The sequence below is a fragment of the Corythoichthys intestinalis genome, chromosome 16 (genome assembly GCF_030265065.1).
Source record: "Corythoichthys intestinalis isolate RoL2023-P3 chromosome 16, ASM3026506v1, whole genome shotgun sequence".
Taxonomy (NCBI): Eukaryota; Metazoa; Chordata; class Actinopteri; order Syngnathiformes; family Syngnathidae; genus Corythoichthys; species Corythoichthys intestinalis.
Genome location: NC_080410.1, coordinates 17,569,088 through 17,594,216, shown reverse-complemented (window position 1 = coordinate 17,594,216; position 25,129 = coordinate 17,569,088). Strand labels below are relative to the sequence as shown.

The 25,129-nt window shown below is 39.6% G+C and overlaps 1 protein-coding gene across 2 annotated transcripts in view; it reads right to left on the bottom strand.

Annotated features, from left to right (window-relative positions):
• Window positions 1-23,527, bottom strand: part of LOC130931965 (histone acetyltransferase KAT7-like) — a 46,475-nt gene extending 22,948 nt beyond the window's left edge. Inside the window, exons 1-8 of one of the 2 annotated variants that reach the window (XM_057861239.1) lie at window positions 23,352-23,527; window positions 22,029-22,173; window positions 19,050-19,223; window positions 10,545-10,826; window positions 9,151-9,233; window positions 8,438-8,524; window positions 2,451-2,549; window positions 2,286-2,375 (exon numbers count right to left, since the gene is read on the bottom strand). In XM_057861239.1, coding sequence (XP_057717222.1) covers window positions 2,286-2,375; window positions 2,451-2,549; window positions 8,438-8,524; window positions 9,151-9,233; window positions 10,545-10,826; window positions 19,050-19,223; window positions 22,029-22,173; window positions 23,352-23,366 — 975 coding nt within the window. In that variant the 5' untranslated portion in view covers window positions 23,367-23,527. Of the gene's footprint in view, window positions 1-2,264; window positions 2,376-2,450; window positions 2,550-8,437; window positions 8,525-9,150; window positions 9,234-10,544; window positions 10,827-19,049; window positions 19,224-22,028; window positions 22,174-23,351 lie in introns of both variants that reach the window. The other variant, XM_057861238.1, reaches the window with a different exon arrangement.
• Between the last annotated feature and the right edge of the window lie 1,602 nt (window positions 23,528-25,129).

The window sequence follows — 25,129 nt, the reverse complement described above, 5'->3', positions numbered from 1 at the left end:
TCTGGCATGAATCGCTGTCTTTAGTTCATGCCAAAGCATCTCACTGGGGTTCAAGTCTGGACTTTGACTTGTATTTTGTTCTTCTGAAACCATTCTGAAATGGATTTACCTCTGTGTTTTGGATCATTGTCTTGTTGAAGCATCCATCCTCGTTAGCTTCAACTGTCTGACAGACGGCCTCAGTTTTTCCTGTAAAACTTTTGAATTCATTCTTTCATTAACGATTGCAAGTTGTCCAGGCCCTGAGGCATCAAAACAGCCCCAAATCATGATGCTCCCTCCACTGTGCTTCACGGTGGGGTTGAGGTCTTGATGTTGGTGAGCTGTTCCATTTTTCCCCCACACATGACGTTGTGTTTTACTCCCAAACAATTCGAATTTTGGTGTCATCAGTCCACACAGTATTTTGCCAAAACTTTTGTGGAGTGTCCAAGTGCCTTTTTGCGAACATTAAACAAGCAACAATGTTCTTTTAGACAGCAGTGGCTTCCTCTGTGGAGTCCTCCCATGAACACCATTCTCGGTCATAGTTTTACATATAGTTGATGTGTAGACAGAGATAGTGGACTGTGTCAGTGATTTCTATAATTCTTTAGCAGACACTCTAGGTTTCTTTTTAACCTATCTAAGTATTCTGCGCTCAACTCTTGATGTCATCTTTGGTGGATGGCCACTCCTTGGGAGAGAACAGTGCCAAACACTCTCCATTTATAGAAAACCTCTCTGACTGTTTATTGATGGACATCCAGACTTTTAAAGATGGTTTTGTATCCTTTCGCAGCTTTGTACAATTCAACAATTCTTGATCGCAGGCCCTCAGACAGCTCTTTTGACCGAGCCATGATGCACATCAGACAATGCTTCTCATCAAGACAATTCTTACCAGGTGTGTTTTATAGTGGGCAGGGTAGCTTTAAACCACTCATCAGTGATTGGGCACACACGACTTAAAATGTTTGGTAAAAATTCTCTAAGTCTCCTTAGGCAGAAGGTTCACTTACTTATCTTTCCTCCTTCTGTCATTGTTTGCATGCTATCCTCATTAAAATATGAAAACCTATAAATGTTGGGGTGGTTTTAGTTCAAGCAGACACTTTTTACATCTGTGTGATTTTGACAAAGATCAGATCACATTTGACGTTGATTTTATACCGAAATGTGAGAAATTCCAAAAGGTTCAGATACTTTTTCATGCCACTGTAATTAAGATCTGGCATCCACATGTATGGACATTCATTTTTGGGTTTTTTAGGCCATACTTTAATGTCAATATTGTGTCCTACATGACCCAAAAAGTGATGTTCATGTATGTGGATGCTAGTTCTTTATGGGGTTATTTTGAATGTTGAACAAAAATAACGTAGATATAGTACAAGGCTTCTTTTTCTCTCCCCAGATTTGTGCTGTCAGCCCCCTAATAATAATAATTTCACATAGAAACTATTTCTAATGGAATAATCTATTGACTAATTGGTTGCTAGATTTCCTTTAAGTTCAAATGACTATTTGAATCATTTACGCAAAAAAACCCCCAAACAAACAAACAAACAAACAAACAAACAAACAAACAAACAAAAAAACTCATTCATGCAATTTATTTATCGCCCAGGTCTGAATTGCAAACGTAAATTGCATTAAAACATCAGGGGTAGTCAGTAGTTACAAATGCAATTTACACTGCAAAGCGTCTTCTTGGTTTTTCCCCCCGCTTTTTGTGCATTTTCGTGGCTATCGTACATTAAAATTTAATAATGTGGCAAATGAGATCCAAGGTTTGCATTAATATTTTGTAATCACTTCTAAAAAAACAGCATACTATACATGGCGAACTGAGTCATTTTGTTCAGGATTTGATTTCGAGAGATGAATGAAAAGTTGATTAAACCAATTACTATAATGACGTATTATGTCATGAAGGCCAAGGGAAGGTGTCCATTGGGGCCCCAAGTGAGACATTCTTATTTAATATCTGTTTACTTTAGGAAATAGGTAATCATTTCAGGGGACAGAACAAAATAATGTGATTTTTGAATGGGTCTCAATGGGACAGAAGAGGAAACATAAGACAGAAGAACTGAAGGGGATTGTTCCATCTACCAAGTATTTTTCAGACTCCTCCTGTGGCTGCAGAGGAGGAGGGTGTGCAGACTGGAAGAGAGGAAAAGAGGAAGTAGGCAGGAAGGGATGGACGAAGGGGGAGGCACATAACAAACGCAAAGAGAGAAGATTGAAAGAGGAGGGTGATGATGAGTTTTCTCTCTTACAAGGTCCTCCGAGGCACGTGCCTGCGCTTTCCTGAACAAGTCCAGGTCATAGTCGCTGGTGATGTTCTCAAGCAGGGGCTCCCGGGTCATCCCATGGCTTTGGCGATGATCCTAGCAATGGAGACGTGTATTAAGTTGATTAAAAATGAATGGTTAAAAACGACTGAAGCAAAATCATCAACAAACCATGTACTTGTCCTTCTCTTCTTTATTGAGGCCGGCATTTCTCTTCTTCCTCAGCTCAGTCACCTTCTCCTTGTAGCGGAGCTGGCGTTCTGTTGGGGCCTGGCACATCACAGTTGAGACCATCTTACACCAGGTAATAACAACATGCCCTTGATGATTTGATCACACATGGGCAGCTTTTGAGACAGCAGTGAGCCAGAGATCGCGCCAGGATTCTGACAGTCGGTCTAGCCTAGAAATCTCCATTGTTCCATCTAATATAATTTGATAGGAAATAGGCTTAGGCGAGAAGACGATGTTATGAATTAATTCGATTTTTTATTTTTCCTTTTTTTTAATTTTTTTATTGATAACAATTACGAAAAAAAAAAAGAAAAAATTCAAGCTTTTCTTTTTGCCAGAAAATTTAGCACCACTGAGAAAGAGTTTGTTCCTTTGCAAAGTTATTACGTTGTATTTGGAGGCTAACAGCATAAATGGGGCATGGAAAGTAATGTTTAAGACTGAAGTTTTGCAGTTTATTTTTGTTAAACATATAACATTTACAACCCTAGATATATATATACAGTATATATATATTAGGGCTGTCAAACGATTAAAATTTTTAATCGAGTTAATTACAGCTTAAAAATTAATTAATCGTAATTAATCGCAATTAATCGCAATTCAAACCATCTATAAAATATGCCATATTTTTCTGTAAATTATTGTTGGAATGGAAAGATAAGACAAGATGGATATATACATTCAACATACTGTACATAAGGACTGTATTTGTTTATTATAACAATAAATCAACAGGATGGCATTAACATTATTAACATTCTGGTAAAGTGATCCATGGATAGAAAGACTTGTAGTTCTTAAAAGATGAATATTAGCACAAGTTATAGAAATGTTATATTAAAACGCCTCTTAATGTTTTTGTTTTAATAAAATTTGTAAAATTTTCAATCAAAAAATAAACTAGTAGCCCTATTCTGTCCTCAATGTGTGTGAGTACACGAATTGACAGATAGCGAACATAAGTTCCAAAAAGAAATCAGACGGTGTGGCAAAGTTGCATGGGTTTTACTGAAGTCATCTGTTTTTGACAGGAGCACGTTTCTTGTATTTTTGTAAAACTGAAAATAACAAGGCAATGTGTCAATAACTTGCATAAATCACAAAATAACAAAATGTACACACACGTGTCCATTTGAGCAGTAGCACTAGCCAATTAGCTCACAAGCATCTAACAATGTAACTGCATTTCACCATATATGTGAACAAATTCAAATACACATCATCAATAACTATCTAATGCTCATGAATATAAACAAAGGAGGAATATAACTCACAAGCGATGCATGTATTAGACACAAGCAGTGTGATGGGGCTATGAGAACTGCCACTGAATACTGGATGCGGACGATAGCTGGTCTGAATAGCACTGTCTTTTAGTGTGAGTTCGCGTCGACATATAATCACGTCAGAAAAGCGCGCCGAAACCTAAATAATCAGCTGCACTGAATCGCCAGCAGAGGGCGACATTACGCCAGATAACATATGCAAGTCACACCCAAGCGCCAGCAGAGGGCGGAAAAACTCCATAAAACACAATTAACAAGTTGGCCTTTCACTGTACTGACATTTAAATCTGTCTGAGCGGGCCTAGTGCGTTAATTGCGTCAAATATTTTAACGTGATTAATTAAAAAAATTAATTAACGCGCGTTAACGCGATAATTTTGACAGCCCTAATATATATATATATATATATATATATATATACACTCACCAGCCACTTTATTAGGTACACCTGTCCAACTGCTCGTTAACACTTAATTTCTAATCAGCCAATCACATGGCGGCAACTCAGTGCATTTAGGCATGTGGACATGGTTTAAGACAATCTCCTGCAGTTCAAACCGAGCATCGGTATGGGGAAGAAAGGTGATTTGAGAGACTTTGAACGTGGCATGGTTGTTGGTGCCAGAAGGGCTGGTCTGAGTATTTCAGAAACTGCTGATCTCCTGGGATTTTCACGCACAACCATCTCTAGGGTATACAGAGAATGGTCCGAAAAAGAGGTCAGAGGAGAATGGCCAGACTGGTTCGAGCTGATAGGAAGGCAACAGTGACTCAGATAACCACCCGTTACAACCAAGGTAGGCAGAAGAGCATCGTCGAACTTTGAGGCAGATGGGCTACAGCAGCAGAAGACCATGCCGGGTGCCACTCCTTTCAGCTAAGAACAGGCAACTGAGGCTACAATTTGCACAAGCTCATCGAAATTGGACAATAGAAGATTGGAAAAACGTTGCCTGGTCTGATGGGTCTCGATTTCTGCTGCGACATTCGGATGGTAGGTTCAGAATTTGGCGTCAACAACATGAAAGCATGGATCCATCCTGCCTTGTATCAACTGTTCAGGCTGGTGGTGGTGGTGGTGTAATGGTGTGGGGAATATTTTCTTGGCACTCTTTGGGCCCCTTGGTACCAATTGAGCATCGTTGGAACGCCACAGCCTACCTGAGTATTGTTGCTGATCACGTCCATCCCTTTATGACCACAATGTACCCAACTTCTGATGGCTACTTTCAGCAGGATAATGCGCCATGTCATAAAGCTGGAATCATCTCAGACAGGTTTCTTGAACATGACAATAAGTTCACTGTACTCAAATGGCTTCCACAGTCACCAGATCTCAATCCAATAGAGCATCTTTGGGATGTGGTGGAACGGGAGATTCGCATCATGGATATGCAGCCGAAAAATCTGCACCAACTGTGTGATGCTATCATGTCAATATGGACCAAACTCTCTGAGGAATGCTTCCAGCACCTTGTTGAATCTATGCCACGAAGAATTAAGGCAGTTCTGAAGGCAAAAGGGGGTCCAACCCGTTACTAACATGATATACCTAATAAAGTGGCCGGTGAGTGTATAGTGTATCACAAAAGTGAGTACACCCCTCACATTTCTGCAGATATTTAAGTATATCTTTTCATGGGACAACACTGACAAAATGACACTGACACAATGAAAAGTAGTCTGTGTGCAGCTTATATAATAGAGTTAATTTATTTCCCCCTCTAAATAACTCAAAATACAGCCATTAATATCCAAACCCCTGGCAACAAAAGTGAGTACACCCCTTAGAAACTACGTGCAACCCTAAATGTCCAAATTGAGTACTGCTTGTCATTTTCCCTCCAAAATGTCATGTGACTCGTTACAGGAGTGTTGTCAGCATTGCTGCGGAGATTGAAGAGGTGGGGGGTCAGCCTGTTAGCGCTCAGACCATCAGCTGCACTCTTCATCAAATTGGTGTGCATGGCTGTCACCCCAGGAGGAAGCCTCTTCTGAAGAATTTAGTTTCTTGAACTCATTTGAGTCAACGTTTATTGCAGTTCCGCAACTCGGACCATAACAAACGTAAGCACACAGACTTTCTGTGTCCGTCAACTGTATCTGTCCCTCGGGAAACTCAAACCCAAATAACAATAGTTCCTATTGTTACTGTCGTGTTGACAGCGATGAGCGCTCACGGTTTTTTGACTTACGTTCTCACTTTCATTTTACCGTATCAATCCATGGAAGAAACATTTATTCATCATGATGAAACAAGCAAGTTATCCAGCAGCCTTTAAAATAAAAGTCACATCTGTTTTGTTTTTTCCTGGGTTCTGGTAAGTTCAAGAAGTTGTCAGATCATATTATTACCGTACATATTGTCAGTTTACGGTAATGTTTTGAACTACCAATGTGCTATGCTTGTGCTGTGTTTTACCAGTCAGTAAGATGACATTTCTGTATCTGTACACGAGCTCTGTTTTCTTGTATTCTATTTATTGGTGCTAAAATTAGGGTGCGCGTTATACACGGGTACAATAATTTTCCCTAGATTTTACAAGTAAATTCGGGGTGCGCGTTATACACGGGTGCGCCTTATAGTCGGAAAATTACGGTACTTAAATATCTGCAGAAATGCGAGGGGTGTACTCATTTTTCTGATACACTGTATATATCAAATCTTATAAAGACTTGGCTTCAACAAATATAGTTATGGCCCCTAACAGTCTCCTCTGCTTCTTTTCCTTTCAACTTTTCCCTTCAGGGGTCGCCACAGAGAATCAGTTGTCTCCATCTAACACTGTCCTTTGCATCCTCTTCTCTCACACCAACTACCTTCATGTCCTCATTAACTACAACCATAAACCTCCTCTTTGGTCCCCTAGTTAGGCATGTGCCGGTATGAGATTCTGACGGTATGGTAACCTTAAGCCAAAATATCACGGTTTCATGGTATCCGGGTATTGTTATTACAGCGCTAAAATGTGTTACTTTGAGATATTTGGGTTTAAAAAAAAAGCTTTTTTTCGATTGAACAGAATTTTTTATTTTTCTAAACATATTAGCAAATTGTAACATAAGTATCATATTCATTTTAAATATATATTTTTTTTTAAATAATTGAAATATTCTAAACAAAATTAAAATAAATGCAGTCTTTTAGGTGAGCCCCAGAGCTACAGCTTAACATTATTACATCAGAAAAAAAAAAAAAAAAAGAATTATTTTCCGTTAAAAGCACATGTGTATGACTTGTATCATGTTTACATTATACACACTCTCTTTCTCAACACAGACAGTTGCCAGAGAGAAACACCACGTTTTACCACCGTTAGACACACTAAACATGCTGGAGTTAACTCTCGTAGATGGTGGCAAACGTTCATGAGTGTTTAATAACCTTTAATTTTGTATAAATGCGAAATCAGATTGGAGGTTTTGCCTCCTCGAAACCCAACCTCCGCAAACATGTTTTTCTTGTCGGTTGGCCCTCCTCCTCTAAGCCGCGTCTGTCTGTAACTTTTCGTAACTCAAGTATTCCCATACCAGCGATTTCATTTTCTTTGATGGGGGAAAAAGTTCAGGAGTTTCACCTCCTCCAGCCATTGGGGAGCACAGCTGACTCACTGACACTGAGCAACAACCAATAGGGGAAGGGTTGAGTCTTACAGCTGCAAGCGAGGGATTTCTCCCAGCATTTATGGGATATAAAAAATAGCTAATACCTTAGGGACGGTATGATGGAAAAATTTTGCGGTTTTGAAACCATGACATTTTCATACCAGGTGTACCGTACCTTGAAACCGGTAATCGGACCTCCTGCCTGGCATATGGAAATTCAGCATCCTTTTGGATTTTTGTGTTTTTAAATTTCCTAACTCATTGCCTGCCAAGTATAGACGTCCAATTCTTTTAAAAACAGAGGACTGAAATGAATGCCCATGTTTCAGTGTCACTGACAACACTAGACGTCCAATCCATTTTGACGGGGGGGCAGATGAACATTCATTGCATATCCCCTCCCAGTCAAAATGAATTGAATGAATTAGACTTTATAGGTTCTCTAAGGAACTGTTTGAACTGTACACAACTATGTGATTTACCATATGCTAAATTTGTAGTCCAAAAAATGTCTCTGTTCATTTGTATTAAATAATAAAAGATGAATTCAAAGGGAACCCAAGAGAGTAAAATACAAATGTTAGTTGCTTTCATACTGCTGCTTTAACCGGACACGACATGTTTGTCATGTATATTAAACCACAAAATGAAACTAAGTTTGTTAATATCTAATGCTGTGAGTAGCCCAGTTCATTAGTTTATCACTGCTTGATGCAACGTCACTGAAATGATAACATTTAATGTCTGCTTTTGCCTCAGGAAGGAATAACATTTGGAAAGTTGAACAACAGATTTTATGAGGCTTCTGCTACGTTAGAGCAGCTACTGGGTATAATGTCCAGTGGAATACACAATAACTGTAATACTCCATATTATGTCCAGCCTTTATTAATTTTGACTTTATGACTTGATAATTCTTTAATGCCTCTCATTTTGCATCTCATTTCAGCACAGAGAACATAAAAATAAACATGACCGATGAATCTGTAGCTTACTTTTGCACCGGATACATGCGAAACAACACCTCACCTGGTTTCTTGTGGAGTGTCTATTCTCATCATGATGATGAGACAGCATCCTTTCGTCGGCCTGTTTCTCGCGAGTTGACGCCTTGCCCTGACAAGAAAGTGGCAGTGTGAAGACAACAACTGGAAAGCCAACCCTGAAGCACAAAACCTTGCACTGTGCCGCGTCTATTTTTCAAGAAGGCTTTGCAACCTGACAATTCCTATGTGCAGCAGGAAGTCACACTCTTTCTACATCACTTTGTGTATTTCTATGTATACTAGGGATGTGCTGATCACCTATTTTTGAACCCGAATCTGAGTCACCTGATCTTGAGCATCTGCCGATACAAAGTCCCGATCCGCTACCTCAGCAATGTATTAGAAAAAAAAAAAAACACATCCAAATGTAGAATACCTATATCGATACTGCACAGATTATCACTCTTACTTGAAGCTATCTCAGCATTAGCTTTGCGCGACAGCTACCAGAACATTCGCTTTCTGCATGTGTGCAGCTGTTTCCGCCTGTGTTGACATGTTGTGAGGTATAAAACATATATTTTTGTTTCTTTTGACAGTAAACTTGTACAGCTGGCATATTTTGTTGTTTGTAGCTCTTAAAATATAAAAATAAATCCATTTAGGAAAAAAAAAATTCCAACAGATTCCGACCCTCATGTGTTCGTGCCAGATTTCCGATCACGTGATCGGATCGGGGACATCCTTAGTCCATACCTTGCATTCATCAGCCGAAAGGTTGTGGTAAAGAGGACAGCCGGATATGGAGAAATGTCTCTCATGTCGCCCTGTTAGGTGACCTAGTTGTGATCCAAAAATAAGGTAAAGGTTATGGTTGTCACACTTAAAGGGAACCTCGGACTTAAGGACTTGTAGGCTCTAATAAGGCACAATTGTTCTCTTTTACTAAAATATGTTATTAGAAACACATAAAGTATTGCCATTAATTTAAAAATAATATAATAATAATAATAATAATAATATTTAGTACATGTTTTGACCTACGGAGGACGCCATATTTTAAGCGCGCAACGGACGCTCGGGGTGATGATGTAGATTGTCACTGTCACTCGACGAATACTGCTGGGTTACTGCAATTCCTTCTACGCGGCGAGACGTCGACCACATGCGCTCACCGGTTTAAAGCGGCGAGTACTTACTGTGTTTTTATTGAGTTTTTTGTTACCTTTTCATTGCCTCAGAATATTTTGCATGTGTTTCCCTCTCATACTTTTAAGCATTATGTTTTCTTGTGGTAACTTTAAAGCAGATTGTTGATCTGTTGACCACATTAGTCATATAAGCATATTTAAACCACCCTTATTTGCTATTATTAATAATTATTATTCGTTTAAGAATTTTCTTAAGGCATCTTGAGTACGTATGTTCTGTCTGTATGCATCAAAATAAAACAAGCTGAAAGCGCACGGTAGTACTTTGGGTGTCAAATTTGCCTCTTAAAGGACGTTTCCTCAGTGTAGTACATTTTGGCAGAACACCGTTTTTTCCCCCTACTCTAGTTTCATCCCGTTTTTCCTGTACATTTTGCTTTTGCTGCTCGTTTTGTGAAATATCGACATGAACCCCAGGGGTTCGGTGAGCAAGTCCCATTTCACACGCTGATTAAATCTAGGCAAAGTGGCTTTTTAGACCAGGTTTCAGACTCGTTTGCGTCCAATTTACAGGCCTAATCCATTTCATTTAACTGCTAGTCCTCGATCTGATGGGAGGAGGAACTGGTTTGCTCAGTGGAAGGTTGACTTGCACTTGGTATAAGGGAATACAACAGACCAATGGCCAGCATGGTCTCAAATTTTGACCCGTTTATAAAACAGGCTGTTAAAATGAGAAGAATTTTAAACGGGAATTTGCTAAATTATGAGCTTGCTATCTTAGATATATTGGTTTAGAATTTTTTTTTAAAATTGCTTTATTACCTAATTCCGAAGGGTTCGGTGAATCCACATGTGGCACTTGTTGGGTTCGGAACTTTCACCAAGGTTAAGAACCATTGTAATAACGTTTATCTTTTAAGAAATACAAGTCTTTCTATGCGTTGCTCCCTTTAAGCACAACTGGAAATGAACGCATTGAAACAAAAAACGCGGTACCTAGTGAGTTGCATCCAGGCGTTGGACACTTCATGTTGAAGTTGTAGCTTTCGTGAAAGCGCCGTCGTTTGGGCCTGTGGGAAAGGTCGTGAGCAGCAGCCTCTTTAAGCGAAAGCTCCTTTGCCAACCGCTCGTCCTCCTCTTGAGAAACGACTACATCATTGCTGGAAGAGACTAGTTCATTCCCAGGGCTGGTGGTTTCAATATCTGACTCTGAAGATGGTGCGTTGCCGGTCGGTGTGCGGGGAGGGGTTTCATCATGGTCTGCAGTCTGCTTTATGCCTACAGAACCAAAGGCAAATCAAAATGGTTACTGCATGTAGATGGTATTCTGACCCTGTACTATGACCAATTAGTCTACTATTACAAAAAATAACAAATTTTACAATTAGAAAATGCAGTACAGTGTTCTCTCACAACTTCACGGCTCGAATTTCACCGATTAAGTCCATCGCAGGGTTTTAAAAAGTATTGATCAAAAAATAAAAATGAAAAAATATGGATTGTTTAATTTTGAGGCTCAAGAGACATTGTTTCGCAGCAAGGCAAACATGACTAAGGAGCTTTGTACATAGCTACGGGCACTCATACAAGGCATGTGATTGATTCCTGCTGAGAGATTGACACATGAGCTAACCAATAAGCACCATTGCAGCCTCTCGCATTATGATCAACCGACGAGACAGCCACAGGACTGGACTGGCTTCATCCCGTGAGCTGATTGGCTATGCAGCGCGCACCACGGCAGCCGCCCCCATCATGATCAACAGACTAGTCCACCAATAAGAGCAGCCTTTTCAGTTGTACTTTTTGCCATTTCTACCCACTTTGAGAGCACCCAAAGCTTGCTAAAAACCTCAGAAACCTCCGGGAAAATGTTTAACTTTTATTTTACCCGCAAATGAAGCATCATATTCCTGCTACATGCTCTCTTCGCTGGTAATAGACCTACACGACATCTAGGAGGTGTGCCAAGTTGCCTCCATGCATCACGCAGGTACTGTAATTAAATCCTACTTCGCGGGTTTTCACTTTTTGAAGGGAGTTCTGGTCCCCATTAATCACAAAAAACAAGGGATCACTATGACAGTGACAGACGAACTGACGAGTTCCTTTAAAAATGAGTGATTTTTATGATGATTAATGTTGGAATTGTGGTACATACAGTTAACATGTATGCTTTCCTTATTATAGTTAGTCACCAGATAGGATAAATAGCCTTTCCTTTGTCCTTGGCTATGTATTCTATTCTATTTTCCCCTAAATAAAGAGGGTTGCTATCACAGCAACTGGGTGGGCAGCTACATACTGTACTTCCATGAAAGTTACACAGCTGGCCAAAAGTATTGGCACCCCTGCAATTCTGTCAGATATTGCTCAATTTCTCCCAGAAAATGATTGCAATTACAAATGCTTTGGTAATAATATCTTTATTTATTTTACTTGTGAAAAAAAAAAACACAAAAGAGAATGGGCAAAAAAATTTAATCATTATCATTTTATACAAAACTCCGCAAAATGGGACAGACAAAAGTATTGGCACCCTTTGAAAAATCATGTGATGCTTCTCTAATTTACTCTCTAATTTAATAGACATCCAATCCATTTGGAATGAGAGTTGATCGCTGCCAGCCCTTCGCAGTCGAAGTGGACTGATAGTCATTGTCCATCACCGTCGAGAGCAATGACATATAATAATTATTCAGATAAAAAATAGCCTAAACAACACAACAACATTTGTATACCAAACTCTCAGTCCCACTCCAAATCACTACCACCATTAATGTCTGCATTTTTATTATCACATCTGAACACTGTGATGCCTAGAAGTAGAGGGCATGCCTAATGGGCACTTCTCATGCCTATCAGTGTTCAAAAAAAAAAAAAAAAAAAAAAAAAAACATACAGTAGGGCAAATAACTATTTAGTCAACCACTAATTGTATATTATATTAAAGAGGCCTGTAATTGTCAACATGGGTAAACATCAACCATGAGAGAAAGAATGTGAAAAAATAAAAAACAGAAAATCACATTGTTTGATTTTTAAAGAATTTATTTGAAAATCATGGTGGAAAATAAATATTTGGTCAATACCAAAAGTTCATCTCAATACTTTGTTATGTACCCTTTGTTGGCAATAACGGAGGCCAAACGTTTTCTGTAACTCTTCACAAGCTTTTCACACACTGTTGCTGGTATTTTGGCCCATTCCTCCATGCAGATCTCCTCTAGAGCAGGGGTCCCCAACCTATTCCACAAAGGCCCACTGTGGGTGCAGGATTTCATTCCTACCAAACAAGATGACGACACTTTTTCCCCAATCTGGTGTTTTACAAGTGCAATCAGTTGACTGCAGTCAGGTATGGCTTGTTTTCGCAGAAGCCTCATTGGTTCAACTGTCTCTGCTGGATCGGCTGGAACAAAAACCAGGGCCCACAGTGGGTCTTGAGGACTGGGTTGGAGACCCCTGCTCTAGAGCAGTGTTTTGGGGCTGTCGTTGGGCAACACGGACTTTCAACTCACTCCACAGATTTTCTATAGGGTTGAGATCTGGAGACTGGATAGGCCACTCCAGGACCTTGAAATGCGTCTTATGAAGCCACTCCTTTGTTGCCCTGGCTGTGTGTTTGGGATCATTGTCATGCTGAAAGACCCAGCCAGGTCTCATCTTCAATGCCCTTGCTGATGGAAGGAGATTTTCACTCAAAATCTCTCGATACATGGCCCCATCCCTTTACACAGATCAGTCGTCCTGGTCCCTTAGCAGAAAAACAGCCACAAAGCATGATGTTTCCACCCCCGTGCTTCACAGTGGGTATGGTGCAATTCAGCATTCTTTTTCCTCCAAACACTAGAACCTGTGTTTCTACCAAAAAGTTCTATTTTGGTTTCATCTGACCATAACACATTCTCCCAGTCTTCTTCTGGATCATCCAAATGCTCTCTAGCGAACCTCAGACGGGCCTGGACGTGTACTGGCTTCAGCTGTGGGACACATCTGGAAGTGCAGGATTTGAGTCCCTGGCGGCGCATTGTGTTACTGATAGTAGCCTTTGTTACTGTGGTCCCAGCTCTATATATGTCATTCACTAGGTCCCCCCGTGTGGTTCTGGGATTTTTGCCCACCGTTCTTGTTATCATTTTGATGCCACGGGGTGAGATCTTGCATGGAGCCCCAGATCGAGGGAGATTATCAGTGGTCTTGTATGTCTTCCATTTTCTAATAATTGCTCCCACAGTTGATTTCTTTACACCAAGCCCTATTGCAGATTCAGTCTTCCCAGCCTGGTGCAGGTCTACAATTTTGTCTCTGGTGTCCTTCGACAGCTCTTTGGTCTTGGCCATAGTGGAGTTTGGAGTGTGATTGACTGAGGTTGTGGACAGATGTCTTTTATACCGATAATGAGTTAAAACAGGTGCCATTAATACAGGTAACGAGTGGAGCCTCGTTAGACCTCGTTAGAAGTTAGACCTCTTTGACAGCCAGAAATCTTGCTTGTTTGTAGGTGACCAATTTTCAAAAAGGTGACCAATAGGGCCTTCGCACGCTTAGTGCTCGGGCCCTATTGTTTTGCAAAGGATTATTTTATTTTTATTTATTTATTTATTTATTTTCAGGGCAAATGAAAACGGCCAATTTGGAGGCCTGAACATGCACGAAAAATCACCAAAATTTGCACATACGTCCGGAAAATTGTAAATTTCGATAATTTTGCAACGTTGCAAAAAAATATAACAAAATGGCTCAGTGGCGCCCCCTTGAAATTTTAAAATTGGCCTATAACATTAGGGTCTGTCAGCGTAGAGCAATGAAATTTGGGGGGTCTATACCTTGTCCAAAACCGCTCCAAAAAAGCATTTACACGCATATTCCAAACCCAACAGGAAATCGGTTATTTTGGATCAAATATGAAATTTTTATCGATTTACAGGGTGCACATTTGAGACCTTTTCGCCGAGGGAGTTAGTTGGATCATCTTCAAAATTGGTGAGACTGTTCAGGAGACATATGAAATATTAAGTTTTGAAAATGGTGCGTTTTCATTCACGGGTCTGACCTGGGCGTGGTGCCAAAGTCGGCCATTTTTTTGGCAAAATGACAAATTCAGTAAATGACTAATAGTTCCTTGACACAATGTTCAATCTTTTTCATATTTGGCATGTATGTGTGGTATCCCACCCTTAACACGAGTGCATTGAAATATTACCCATTAGGTCTAGCGCCCCCTAGTGAGAACAGGAAATGCCTTTTTTTACGAGACAGGTTCCTCCTCCAAGGGAAAAAAATCTGTTGACCTCAAATCTTCATCAGGGGAGCCTTAAGACCTGTGTTCAGGTGCCTGATGAAAAATATTGAGGTTTCGTTGAGGCGGAGGGGTCCAAACAGGAAAGTGAAAATGAACGTCAACAATTTGTCACGCAAAAAACTTTGAACAGTCATAACTCGGAAGATATACAACATATCTGCGCCAAACTTCCCATGTTTGTTGAGAGTCATACCCTAAAGGTTCTTGTAGGGGTCATTTGCATCAACTCTACAGTGCCAACTAGTGGCGACAGAAAGAAGTTTTAAAAAAGGCCTTTCCTATTGGGTTTTTTCAACATAGAGCGAGGAAATTTGGGGAGTAGATACCTTATGCAAAACTGCTCCAAAAAGTCTCTTGCACCCGTATTCCAAATCCAACAGGAAATCGGGTATTTTGGATCGAATGTGAAATTTTCATGGGTTCACAGTAGGAGTTTACATTTGGAGGCTTGAATATGCACAAAAACTCGTAAAACTTTGCACATACATGCGGCTTTGGATAACGTTCGATAATCTTGCAATGTTACGAAAAAATGTAACAAAATGCCTCAGTGGCGCCCCCTTGAATTTTTCAAAAAGGCGTTTCCTATTAGGTTTTTTTAACATAGAGTGATGAAATTTGGGGAGTCGATACCTTGTGCAAAACTGCTCCAAAAAGTCTCTTGCACCCGTATTCCAAATCCAACAGGAAATCGGGTATTTTGGATCGAATGTGAAATTTTTATCGGTTCACAGTAGGAGTTTACATTTGGAGGCTTGAACATGCACGAAAACTCACAAAAATTTGGACATACATGTGGCTTTGCATAACGTTCAATAATCTTGCAACGTTACGAAAACATGTAACAAAATGGCTCAGTGGCGCCCCCTTGAAATTTTCAAAAAGGCCTCTCCATTTAGGTTTTTTCAACGTAGAGGGATGAAATTCGGAGAGTCGATACCTTGTACAAAACTGCTCCAAAAAGTCTCTTGCATGCGTATTCCAAACCCAACAGGAAATCGGGTATTTTGGATTGAATGTGAAATTTTTATCGATTTACAGTGTGCACGTTTTACACCTTGGCACCTAGGGAATTAGTTTGATCATTCTCAAAATTGGCGAGACTGTTCATGAGGCATATGAAATCTTAAGTTATCAAAATGGTGTGTTTTCATTCACGGGCCTGACCTGGGCAGGGTGCCAAAGTCGGCCATTTTTTCGGCAAAACACCGAATTCGGAAAATGACTGATAACTCCCTCATACAACGTTCAGTCTATTTTAAATCTGGCATGTGTGTGAGGTATACCAGCCTGAGCAGGACTGGATTGAAAATTTACCATTTGTGCTTGGCGCCTCCTAGGGGGAACAGGAAATGCCCTTTTTTTACGGGACACACTCCTCCTCTAAAGGGGAAAAAAATCAATCTACCTCAAAGCTGCATAAGGGAAGCCTTAAGACCTGTCTTCAGGTGCCTGATGAAAAATATTGAAGTTTCGTTGAAGCGGAGGGGTCCAAACAGGAAAGTGAAAATGACTGTCAACAATTTTTCTCTCCAAAAACTTTGAACAGTCATAACTCGGCAGATATACAACATACCTGCGCCAAACTTCCCGTGCTTGTTGAGAGTCATACCCTGAAGGGCCTTGTAGGGGTCATCTGCATCAACCCTACAGCGCCAACTAGTGGCAATAGAAAGTTACTCGTTTTTCCAATACATGTCCAGTTCTTTTCAGGTTGGTCATTGTAGTTTCAAGACCTATTAAAATACTTATTTACGGCCCATGTCCACGTGTTTCTGTCTGTTGCCGTGACGACCCTTTATTCGCCATTTAAAGGAAATTTTTTTTTTTCAGAGACTCAGGCAGCTTATAGAGCCACAATATTTGGCACACTTGGTCGAATTGGCCCAGTTAGAATATTAATTTTGGTTTTGAATAAGGGCTTGGCTGCACAGCTCAGTAGTACCTCCTTTTTTGTAGTACTCTCTCCAATAGTTTTTTTTTTTTATCTGTTAGGTGTGTGAATGTAAATAGGCGACTTTCGAGCTTGTTAGGTTCTAATGAGATGATTAGAGAGGAGGATCTGCCACCACCCTGACCTGCACACAGTCCGAGTTGCGTGACGTCCGAGTTGCGCTAGATTGCGAGGGCCCGTTCAGTCCTGCTTGCAGGCCTAGTTTGGAAATAAATTCTTTAAAAAATCAAACAATGTGATTTTGTTTTTTTTTTTCCCCACATTCTGTCTCTCATGGTTGAGGTTTACCCATGTTGACAATTACAGGCCTCTCTAATCTTTTCAAGGAGGACTTGCACAATTGGTGGTTGACTAAATACTTCTTTGCCCCACTGTATATGTTGCGCCTGAGTATAAGTTGCAGGGCCAGCCAAGAAAGTGTGACTTGAAATTTGGGAAAAACACTATATTGCTGTGGCTTAATTGCAATTTTGCAGTGCAGATTCCATACAAAAAGAGTGTCAAGACCTGACACGTTAAGCTCATCTTTTTTCAGTAACACATCATGAAATAAATTTTTACCTGTTTTAATGAAGTACTTTTTAATTAAATGATTCTTCTTTCTTTCATTCCAAGGTCCCTACGCTGTAGTTAAGCAAGCCAACCATTCACTGGCACGTTGCATAAGGATGTACTTAACACCCTCTGAGACCCAGAGGAAAAATCCCATAGTGAAGACTGATATGAGTGCAGCAGGAGTTGCAGAGCTCTGAGCTTGGGCAGCAAATGAGAGAACACATTGTGGTCCTTGTTCTCACATACCTCTCCAGTCACATTGAACTCACCATTAAAACCATATTTTTTTAGGGAGGGGAGAAGCATCCGGTGGTACAAAGACATATGAAACTATGTGTACCAAATCACTTCAATAATAAGAGCAAGTAGAAATAAAATGTCAAGGTGACATTTTCCATTATTCATTTTTTTCCCCCTGTCCACTATTTTGGCATGCCACACAGCCCATACGCTTTGACTGCTTCAGATGGTTCCAAATTTGAAACATTCCTAAAATTCACGCGGCGCCGGCTATTTGGCTCTAACTTTAATTGTTGCACCAAAACACTCTTTTGGGGTGGAGGCACAAAAGCCTAATTAATTTCCAATGGCAAAAACATTTCAGAAGGTGACCGAAATTAAACAAAATGAGCTGGAAATACCCTTAAATCAACAGGAAATGCCCCAAAACTGACAGGAAGTCTCAATATCAACAGAAAGTGACCTACCTGTATGGAGCCTAAAATTTAGGGACGTCCCGATCCGACCACGTGATCAGAAATCGGGCCAATTGCGCCATTCTTCAAAAGATCGGGATCGGGTGAAAGGGTTTGGATTTTTAATTAAAAATATATAGTTATGTTTTTCTGCTTCATGCTCGTAAACCCCCCCCAGCCTCTCACCTTCCCTCTGGCCAGTGTGGCCAAACTGTGTACCATGCATTTAGTACTTAAAGTTAATGATGATTGACAGGTTTGTAGCTTTGATCTTGCCAGAGAAGCTTGGCAGCTCTACGATCAAAGTCGCAAATTTGTCAATCATCGTTAAACTTGCATAAGTGTGCTGTGGCAATTCATTGTGTAAGTGAGAGGCTGTTTTCAGCATCTTTTGTTTAAAAAAAAAAAAAAAAAAAAAAATTGTATCGTATCGGGAATCGGTATCGGCAGGTTCTCAAAATCAGGTGACTCGGACTCGGGTGCAAAAATATACGATCGGGACATGCCTTCCAAAATTATCAACAGATTAACCCTAAATTAGCTCATTGCCTGCCATTTACAATGATAGACATAGACAATTGGAAGGACTGGCTGTGAATGCTCATCTTTCAATGCCATTTATGGCACTAGATGTCCAATTTGTTTGCAGCAAGAGGGATGCACGACTAGCCCCATCAATGGCAGCCAGTGACTGAACAAGTAAATGACCAGCAAATGCTCCAAAATTAAAATAAAATAAGGAAGTGAACGAAAATCTACCGGACGTGAACAATTGCAAAGCAAAGTATCCCCAATTTCTCCAGAAATGGCATTTTATTGTTCCTAATAGGATTATATGCAAGTTTTTTTTTTTTTAACAAAACAAATGATGAAACCTATCTTTCTACAAAATATTTTATTTTAAATTCAACACGGAGCAATGATTCATGTATCTAATTAGACTTTCTAACTGTTCTAATGCTTTTCATTTAATAACTTATTTGTACACTCACCATTGTTAACCTCTGTATCAGAGCCGGAAAACCTGGCCTGACGTAGTGGGTATTTTTTGGCTGTGGTCTTTGTCGCCCCCTGCTGGCTGCGTGTGCTCCGGCGTCTTGAGGAAAACGAAGAGACTGATGTCTCCACTGGTACTGGAGAAGTGCTTCTTGCTCTGCTAGAGTTTTCTGAAAGAAAGAAGAACAGACATTTTTACCTAAATCATCATGTGTTAAAAATTCATAATGCCATATCATGAGAACAAATACAACAACTATAGAATTATTCATAATATTTCTCAGTAATTATCAATTTCAAACAAAAGATAGCGCGAGACACTATAATTATCCTCCCTTATTTGTATAAAGTATATAAAGTATAAGTATAAACACACTAATGAAAAAATTGCTTACTACCGTGAATTAATTACAGTATTATAGTTTTAACTTCATTATACCATAGCAAAAAAAGCACCATTCATTTCGTTGAGTGACTTAGTATCACTTAGTTTTGCATTACCAGTACCATGACCAATTATTAAATAGATTACAGTTGTTCCATCACAGTTTGTTTCTTTGTGCAGTTATTACTTGAACTTGCACAAATAAGGGGTTGAAGAAAAAAAAATCAAGACAGACATTTTGCGCTTTATTTGTGTTAATTTTCTTCAGCGTCTAACATTTCTAACCTTTTATAGGGCAATGTTCTTTTACAGGACTATGTTTTGTGATTTGAAAAAACAAACAAACAAACAAACAAACAAACAAAAACAATGAGGATGTGGTGTCCACATTCTATCACATTTTGGGTCATGTAGGCCACAATATTAACATTTGGTACAAGTGCAGCCTTAATGACCTAAAAGTGATATTTGCATATGTAATGCCAGATTTCAATTATGAATATAAGGTGAGGAGCAGAAGTATTTGCACCCCTTGAGATTTTGCAATTTCACCCACTTAGAAAATAGGTAGAGGTCTGGAATTTAAATCATAGATACATTTCCACTCATAGAGACAATTTACTGGGGTTCATAAGTATTTGTACCCCTAAGAATCAGCAATAATTATGACACTGAAATAGTTTTCAGTCTGCCTTAAAAGATAGTCCACCTTTCCCTCATGAGGAACCAACCACCCACCAGCCGTTTTAGCTCATTATTGTCACCTGTGCACCCCACATTGAGTCATAATCCAACTGCTACCACGGGCAAGACCAAAGAGCTGTCCAAAGACAAGAGACAGAATTGTAGACCTCTACAAGGCTGGAGATGGTTACGGGGCAATTGTCAAGCAGCTCGGGGATACAAGATCCGACGTTGGAGCAATTATCAGAAAGTGGACAAAGCTAAACATGGCTGTCAATCTCTTTTGGATTGGGGCTCCATGCAAGATCTACCTCGTACGGTCTCACTGATCCTAAGAATGGTGAGGAATCAGCCAATAACTACACACAAGGAGCTGGTCAACGACCTCAAAGGAGCTGGGACCACCATTTCCAAGGTTACTGTTGGTAATACACCAAGGGCGTAGGTTTGCACAGGGACGGTAGGGACATAACACTAGCAACTTTCCAGGATGCTCATTTTAAGCATCCTTATGTGCATTATATAATGAGTTTAGTTATATAGATCATTTAGATCAGTGGTGTCCAAACTATTCCACATATGGCCGCAGTGGGTGCTGGATCTCATTCCTACAAAACAAGATGACATCTTTTCACCAATCTGGTGTCTCAAAAGTGTAATCAGTTGATTGCAGTCAGGTGCTGCTTGTTTTAGCACAAACTTCATTGGTTAAACTGTGTGTGCTCGATTGGTAGGAACAAAAACCAGGACCCACAGCGGCCCTTGCGGACAGGTTTGGACACCCATGATTTAGATAGTCTTCCCATATGTTGTGAGGATAGAACTGACCCTACCATTATTAAGTGAATTATTTTCATTATGTTCAAACTTACATTTACCCCATTTCACTTGCTGAATGTGCCGATCCATTTTCCCCCCTCAAATGCACGTTTGATTGGCTGATGACTTCACCCACCCCCGACACACACACACCCACATAGCCCCGACAGAAATACATGTCAAAAACATGCTGCGCCCCCGTCCCTTTCGAAGAAAGGGATGTTAGAAGTTTTTTTCGGCAAGCAGCAGCCACTGTTAGTAATTTAAAAACCTGCCAATGTTGTGAAGGTGAGAAAAACACTAATTTTGCTACTCAAAGGTCAACCTGCATTAGTTAGCATAACATTAAATTGTGTGAACTTGCTAACCTGCAAAACCCGAGTAGAAAGCTGCTTAGAGAGAAGTGTCCTTCTGTTTGTGTTTTGAACTGTTAACCTGAATTAAACTGAGAAATGTAGTGAACTCTGCTGGAAACTATAGAACTAGACAAATGTGAGCAAGAAGCTGTTTAGAGAGACAGGGGAGTACTGCATAACCTCATATGTTGCTCACACAACACAACATAATCATAATTAACTATGTATATATATATATATATATTTTTTTTTTTTAAATGCCGCGAGCTACCCACACTAGCGTTGCGATCGCAAACCCTACGCCCTTGTAATACACTAAGACGTCATGGTTAAAAATCATGCATGGCACGGAAGGTTCACCTGCTTAAACCAGCACATGTCCAGGCCTTTTTTAAGCTTGCCAATGACCATTTGGGTGATCCAGAGGAGTTATGGGAGAAACTCAAGTTGTCATATGAGGTCAAAATTGAACTTTTTGGTCCTAATTCCACTCGTAGTGTTTGGAGGAAGAAGATGAGTACCATTCCAAGAACACTGTCCTTACTGTGAATCATTAGGTATTTTCTAAGTGGGTGAACTTGCAAAATCTCAAGGGGTGCAAATACTTCTGCTCCTCACTGTATACAATGGTACCTCTACATGCGAAATTAATTTGTTCTGGAAGTAGTTTCGTAACCTGAAAAAAAATTTGTAAAGAAAATTTTAGGTGAAAAACAGTAACAACATTTTACCTCGTGTACTTTGGCTAAGACGCAGGGATGTGCGCGTCAGTCTTTTGCTGTTACGTCGTTGCACACCTCCTACACTTTCGGTGGGCTCGAGATCGGCGGAGAAGTCCGAGTCCTCTGTTCCATCCGAGCTGCTGCCGGTGGTCCTCTGCACACAGTGCGCCCACATAGAAATAACAACACTGTTGGGTGTTTTTACTTAAAGAAAAATGTAATTAAGGACAGACTTAAGGTTGTTATGTTCATATATATATATATATATATATATATATATATATATATATATGTTATATACCTTCGGATAAGCCAACAAAGCTCCCATCCTGAAGGAGGAGCATCATGCCCTCATCCACATCTCTACGCGATAAACTTATTAAGTAATATATTAATTAACCTAATTCTCAAACACGGACAATATCACATGTATCTTAATGGTCAAACAAAATTTTGGGAGAGGCAACCAAAAATGACAAATCCGGTGAACCGAGCGTCGCTCAAATGGATGTGGGGTTCAATACAGAACACAGGGTGTGGTGTGGACCGATGTGGTCACATAATGTTCCTTTGGTTCCATCCACTCTAAAAATTCACTCAAATTTGTATTGTTATTAATCAATAACAACAATAGATTTACTAGGAGGACCTAAATTGTGACCGGTCAGTATAATGTTGTTAAAAACATGTACTGATTCAAAGCCTGATTAAAACTATTAAATAATTAATCCTAAATCCATAACAAACTAATTATTCAGAGCGACGTCACACGATTCCAAAGCTCTTTTACGCACTTTTTGACAACTTCATGACAAACACAACACCATATTTGCATATAACCAATCAGAGGATAGGGGAGGCGGAGCTCTAAAAAGCACGACCAATTAGAACGCCGCTGTTCGGAATCTTGGCCAATCACTGCGTTGTTTTGGTACGGACGCCTCGCTCCATCCTCAAACCGAAAAACAGCCTATTCTTTCCGACCAAACGTGAAGTTGTCGTATTCACTGCAGCAGAGGTTATCACGAGCGCATTCTCTGCAAATCGATAATAGGTCGAACCGTGCCGTTTTACCGTGTTGCCCGAAATAGAGCCACTCATTTATGCAACCAGGAAATTAATATTTGCTTAGTTAGCAATGAGCAAACTCTACCAATGAATTAACCAGCTAAAGTCTAATCAAAGCACATTAACAACAGCTAACTGCGTGTTTAATTTCATTGGTTACAATCTACATCTTCAGTGTTCATTTTAAACTGGATAACAGAATCGATGACGTTATGGTACCCATCTTGCATTCTGTTTTGCACCAAAGAAAAAAAGGTCGCTTACCTTTCTCCGGGGCATTTTTTTCAAAAATTGACGCGTCGGTTTTTGTCAGGTTAATAATCGGTGCACCGAGGGTAATTTATTTGGGCTCCCATCAAGATTTAAGAGCAGCCAACCTATCGTTTTCACTACAAGCCAAGTCAGCTGAAAACCGCGTATCAGTATTTCTGCTTTTCCTCTCACGGCGCACGCTCAGTACGTTGACAAAAATCTTCCGTCTGGAAACAAGATCTGTTGCTTTTAGCTTTCCTTTTTTAAAACAAATTCATTTTATTATTGTTATTATAAGTGGTTTTAAGAACTTTATGATGGCAAAATATTCACATTTTAAAACAAGGTATGTTGCTATAAAAAATTTCAAGCTTGAATCTTTCCCTTTAACACATCACAAAACCGAAGTCTAGCGCCGTCAATGGCGGTGAAACATGATCGCTCAATAAATGCCAGCCATCCCATTTCATATGGATTTAATGTCTTTTACTGTCAATGGCAGTGAATGAGTTAAATGGCTCATGTACCGTGCAGGTCGAAGCCGGAAGTAGTCAAGAGTGAATCTTCTGAATCGGCGTGTTTGGCAGGTCGCACCATAGAATCACATGTACAGAGCTAGATGCGTAATGTGCGCTTTTAAGCCAACCGTGATGGCCGTTATCCCATTGTCGGCCATTTTGTGTCAGTGTCATTCCAAACTATAGTCAACGGACTGCATAAGCGCCCCCCCTGGTGGCCTAAAAGTATCATTGCATGAACTTGACTTTCCTTTGTATATAAAAGTTGTAAAGCAATAAAACTACAACAAAAATGAATGAAATGAACAAAAAAATATATTTTTATAATTGGTCAAAAGTATTTTTTCGAACAGATCATATGCACATAATTTTCAACAACAAAAAAAAAAATAGGGGAAGGCAATTTTATTTTTCAAATTATTTTTTTCTTTGATTGAATATATTTTATTTTGATTGAAGCATTTTTTTGGGGGGGGGCGGGGGGGGGGGGTTTGAATGATTTAGACACAAATGTCCTACCCATAAAATGGCCCAAACACAAAAAGGATTGCTTCAATCAAATAAAACTTTTTCAATGAAAAATGAAGTGTTCAAATGCCAATTTTTCAATCTCAAATATTTTTTCACATTCAGAAACGTTTTCTATGATTGAATTTTTTTCTTTTTTTGATTGAAGTGATTTTTTTTTTTTTTTTTAAATATATATTTTTTTAAGCAACTAATTTTTTGATTGAATAATAAAGACAAAAACGTCCTAGCCAAAATATGGCCCAAACACAAATCAAGATTACTTCAATCAAAAAGTTGCTTTAATCTAAAAAAAAAAAAAAAAAAGCTTTCACATGCATTTTTTTTCCGTTTCAAATTTATTTTTGCATTCAAACACATTTTTTCATTGAAAATATATATTTTGATTGAAGCAACTTTTTTTTTTTTTAATTGAATAATAAAGATACAAATCTACCTCCATATGGCTCCGCCCAGGGGATACAATTTTTGACTGGGGTATCTACATTGGGACGGCACCGGCGGGCATACCATATTCATTGGTTGACGATCTTGGCGAAAAGTATTGCCTCAGCAGCCTGATTTAGAATTCCCCTCAAGCATGATGGAAAACAAAAAAATGCTCATAGTCAACTTATTATTATAAATATTCTTAATTGCTGACACTGCGTTTCGGGGTCTTCACCATGTTGTGCCCCCCTGCCCCAAAAGTCAAACTCCGCCTATGACAGACTGTGTGCTTTAAAATAGACATAAATTGGTAAA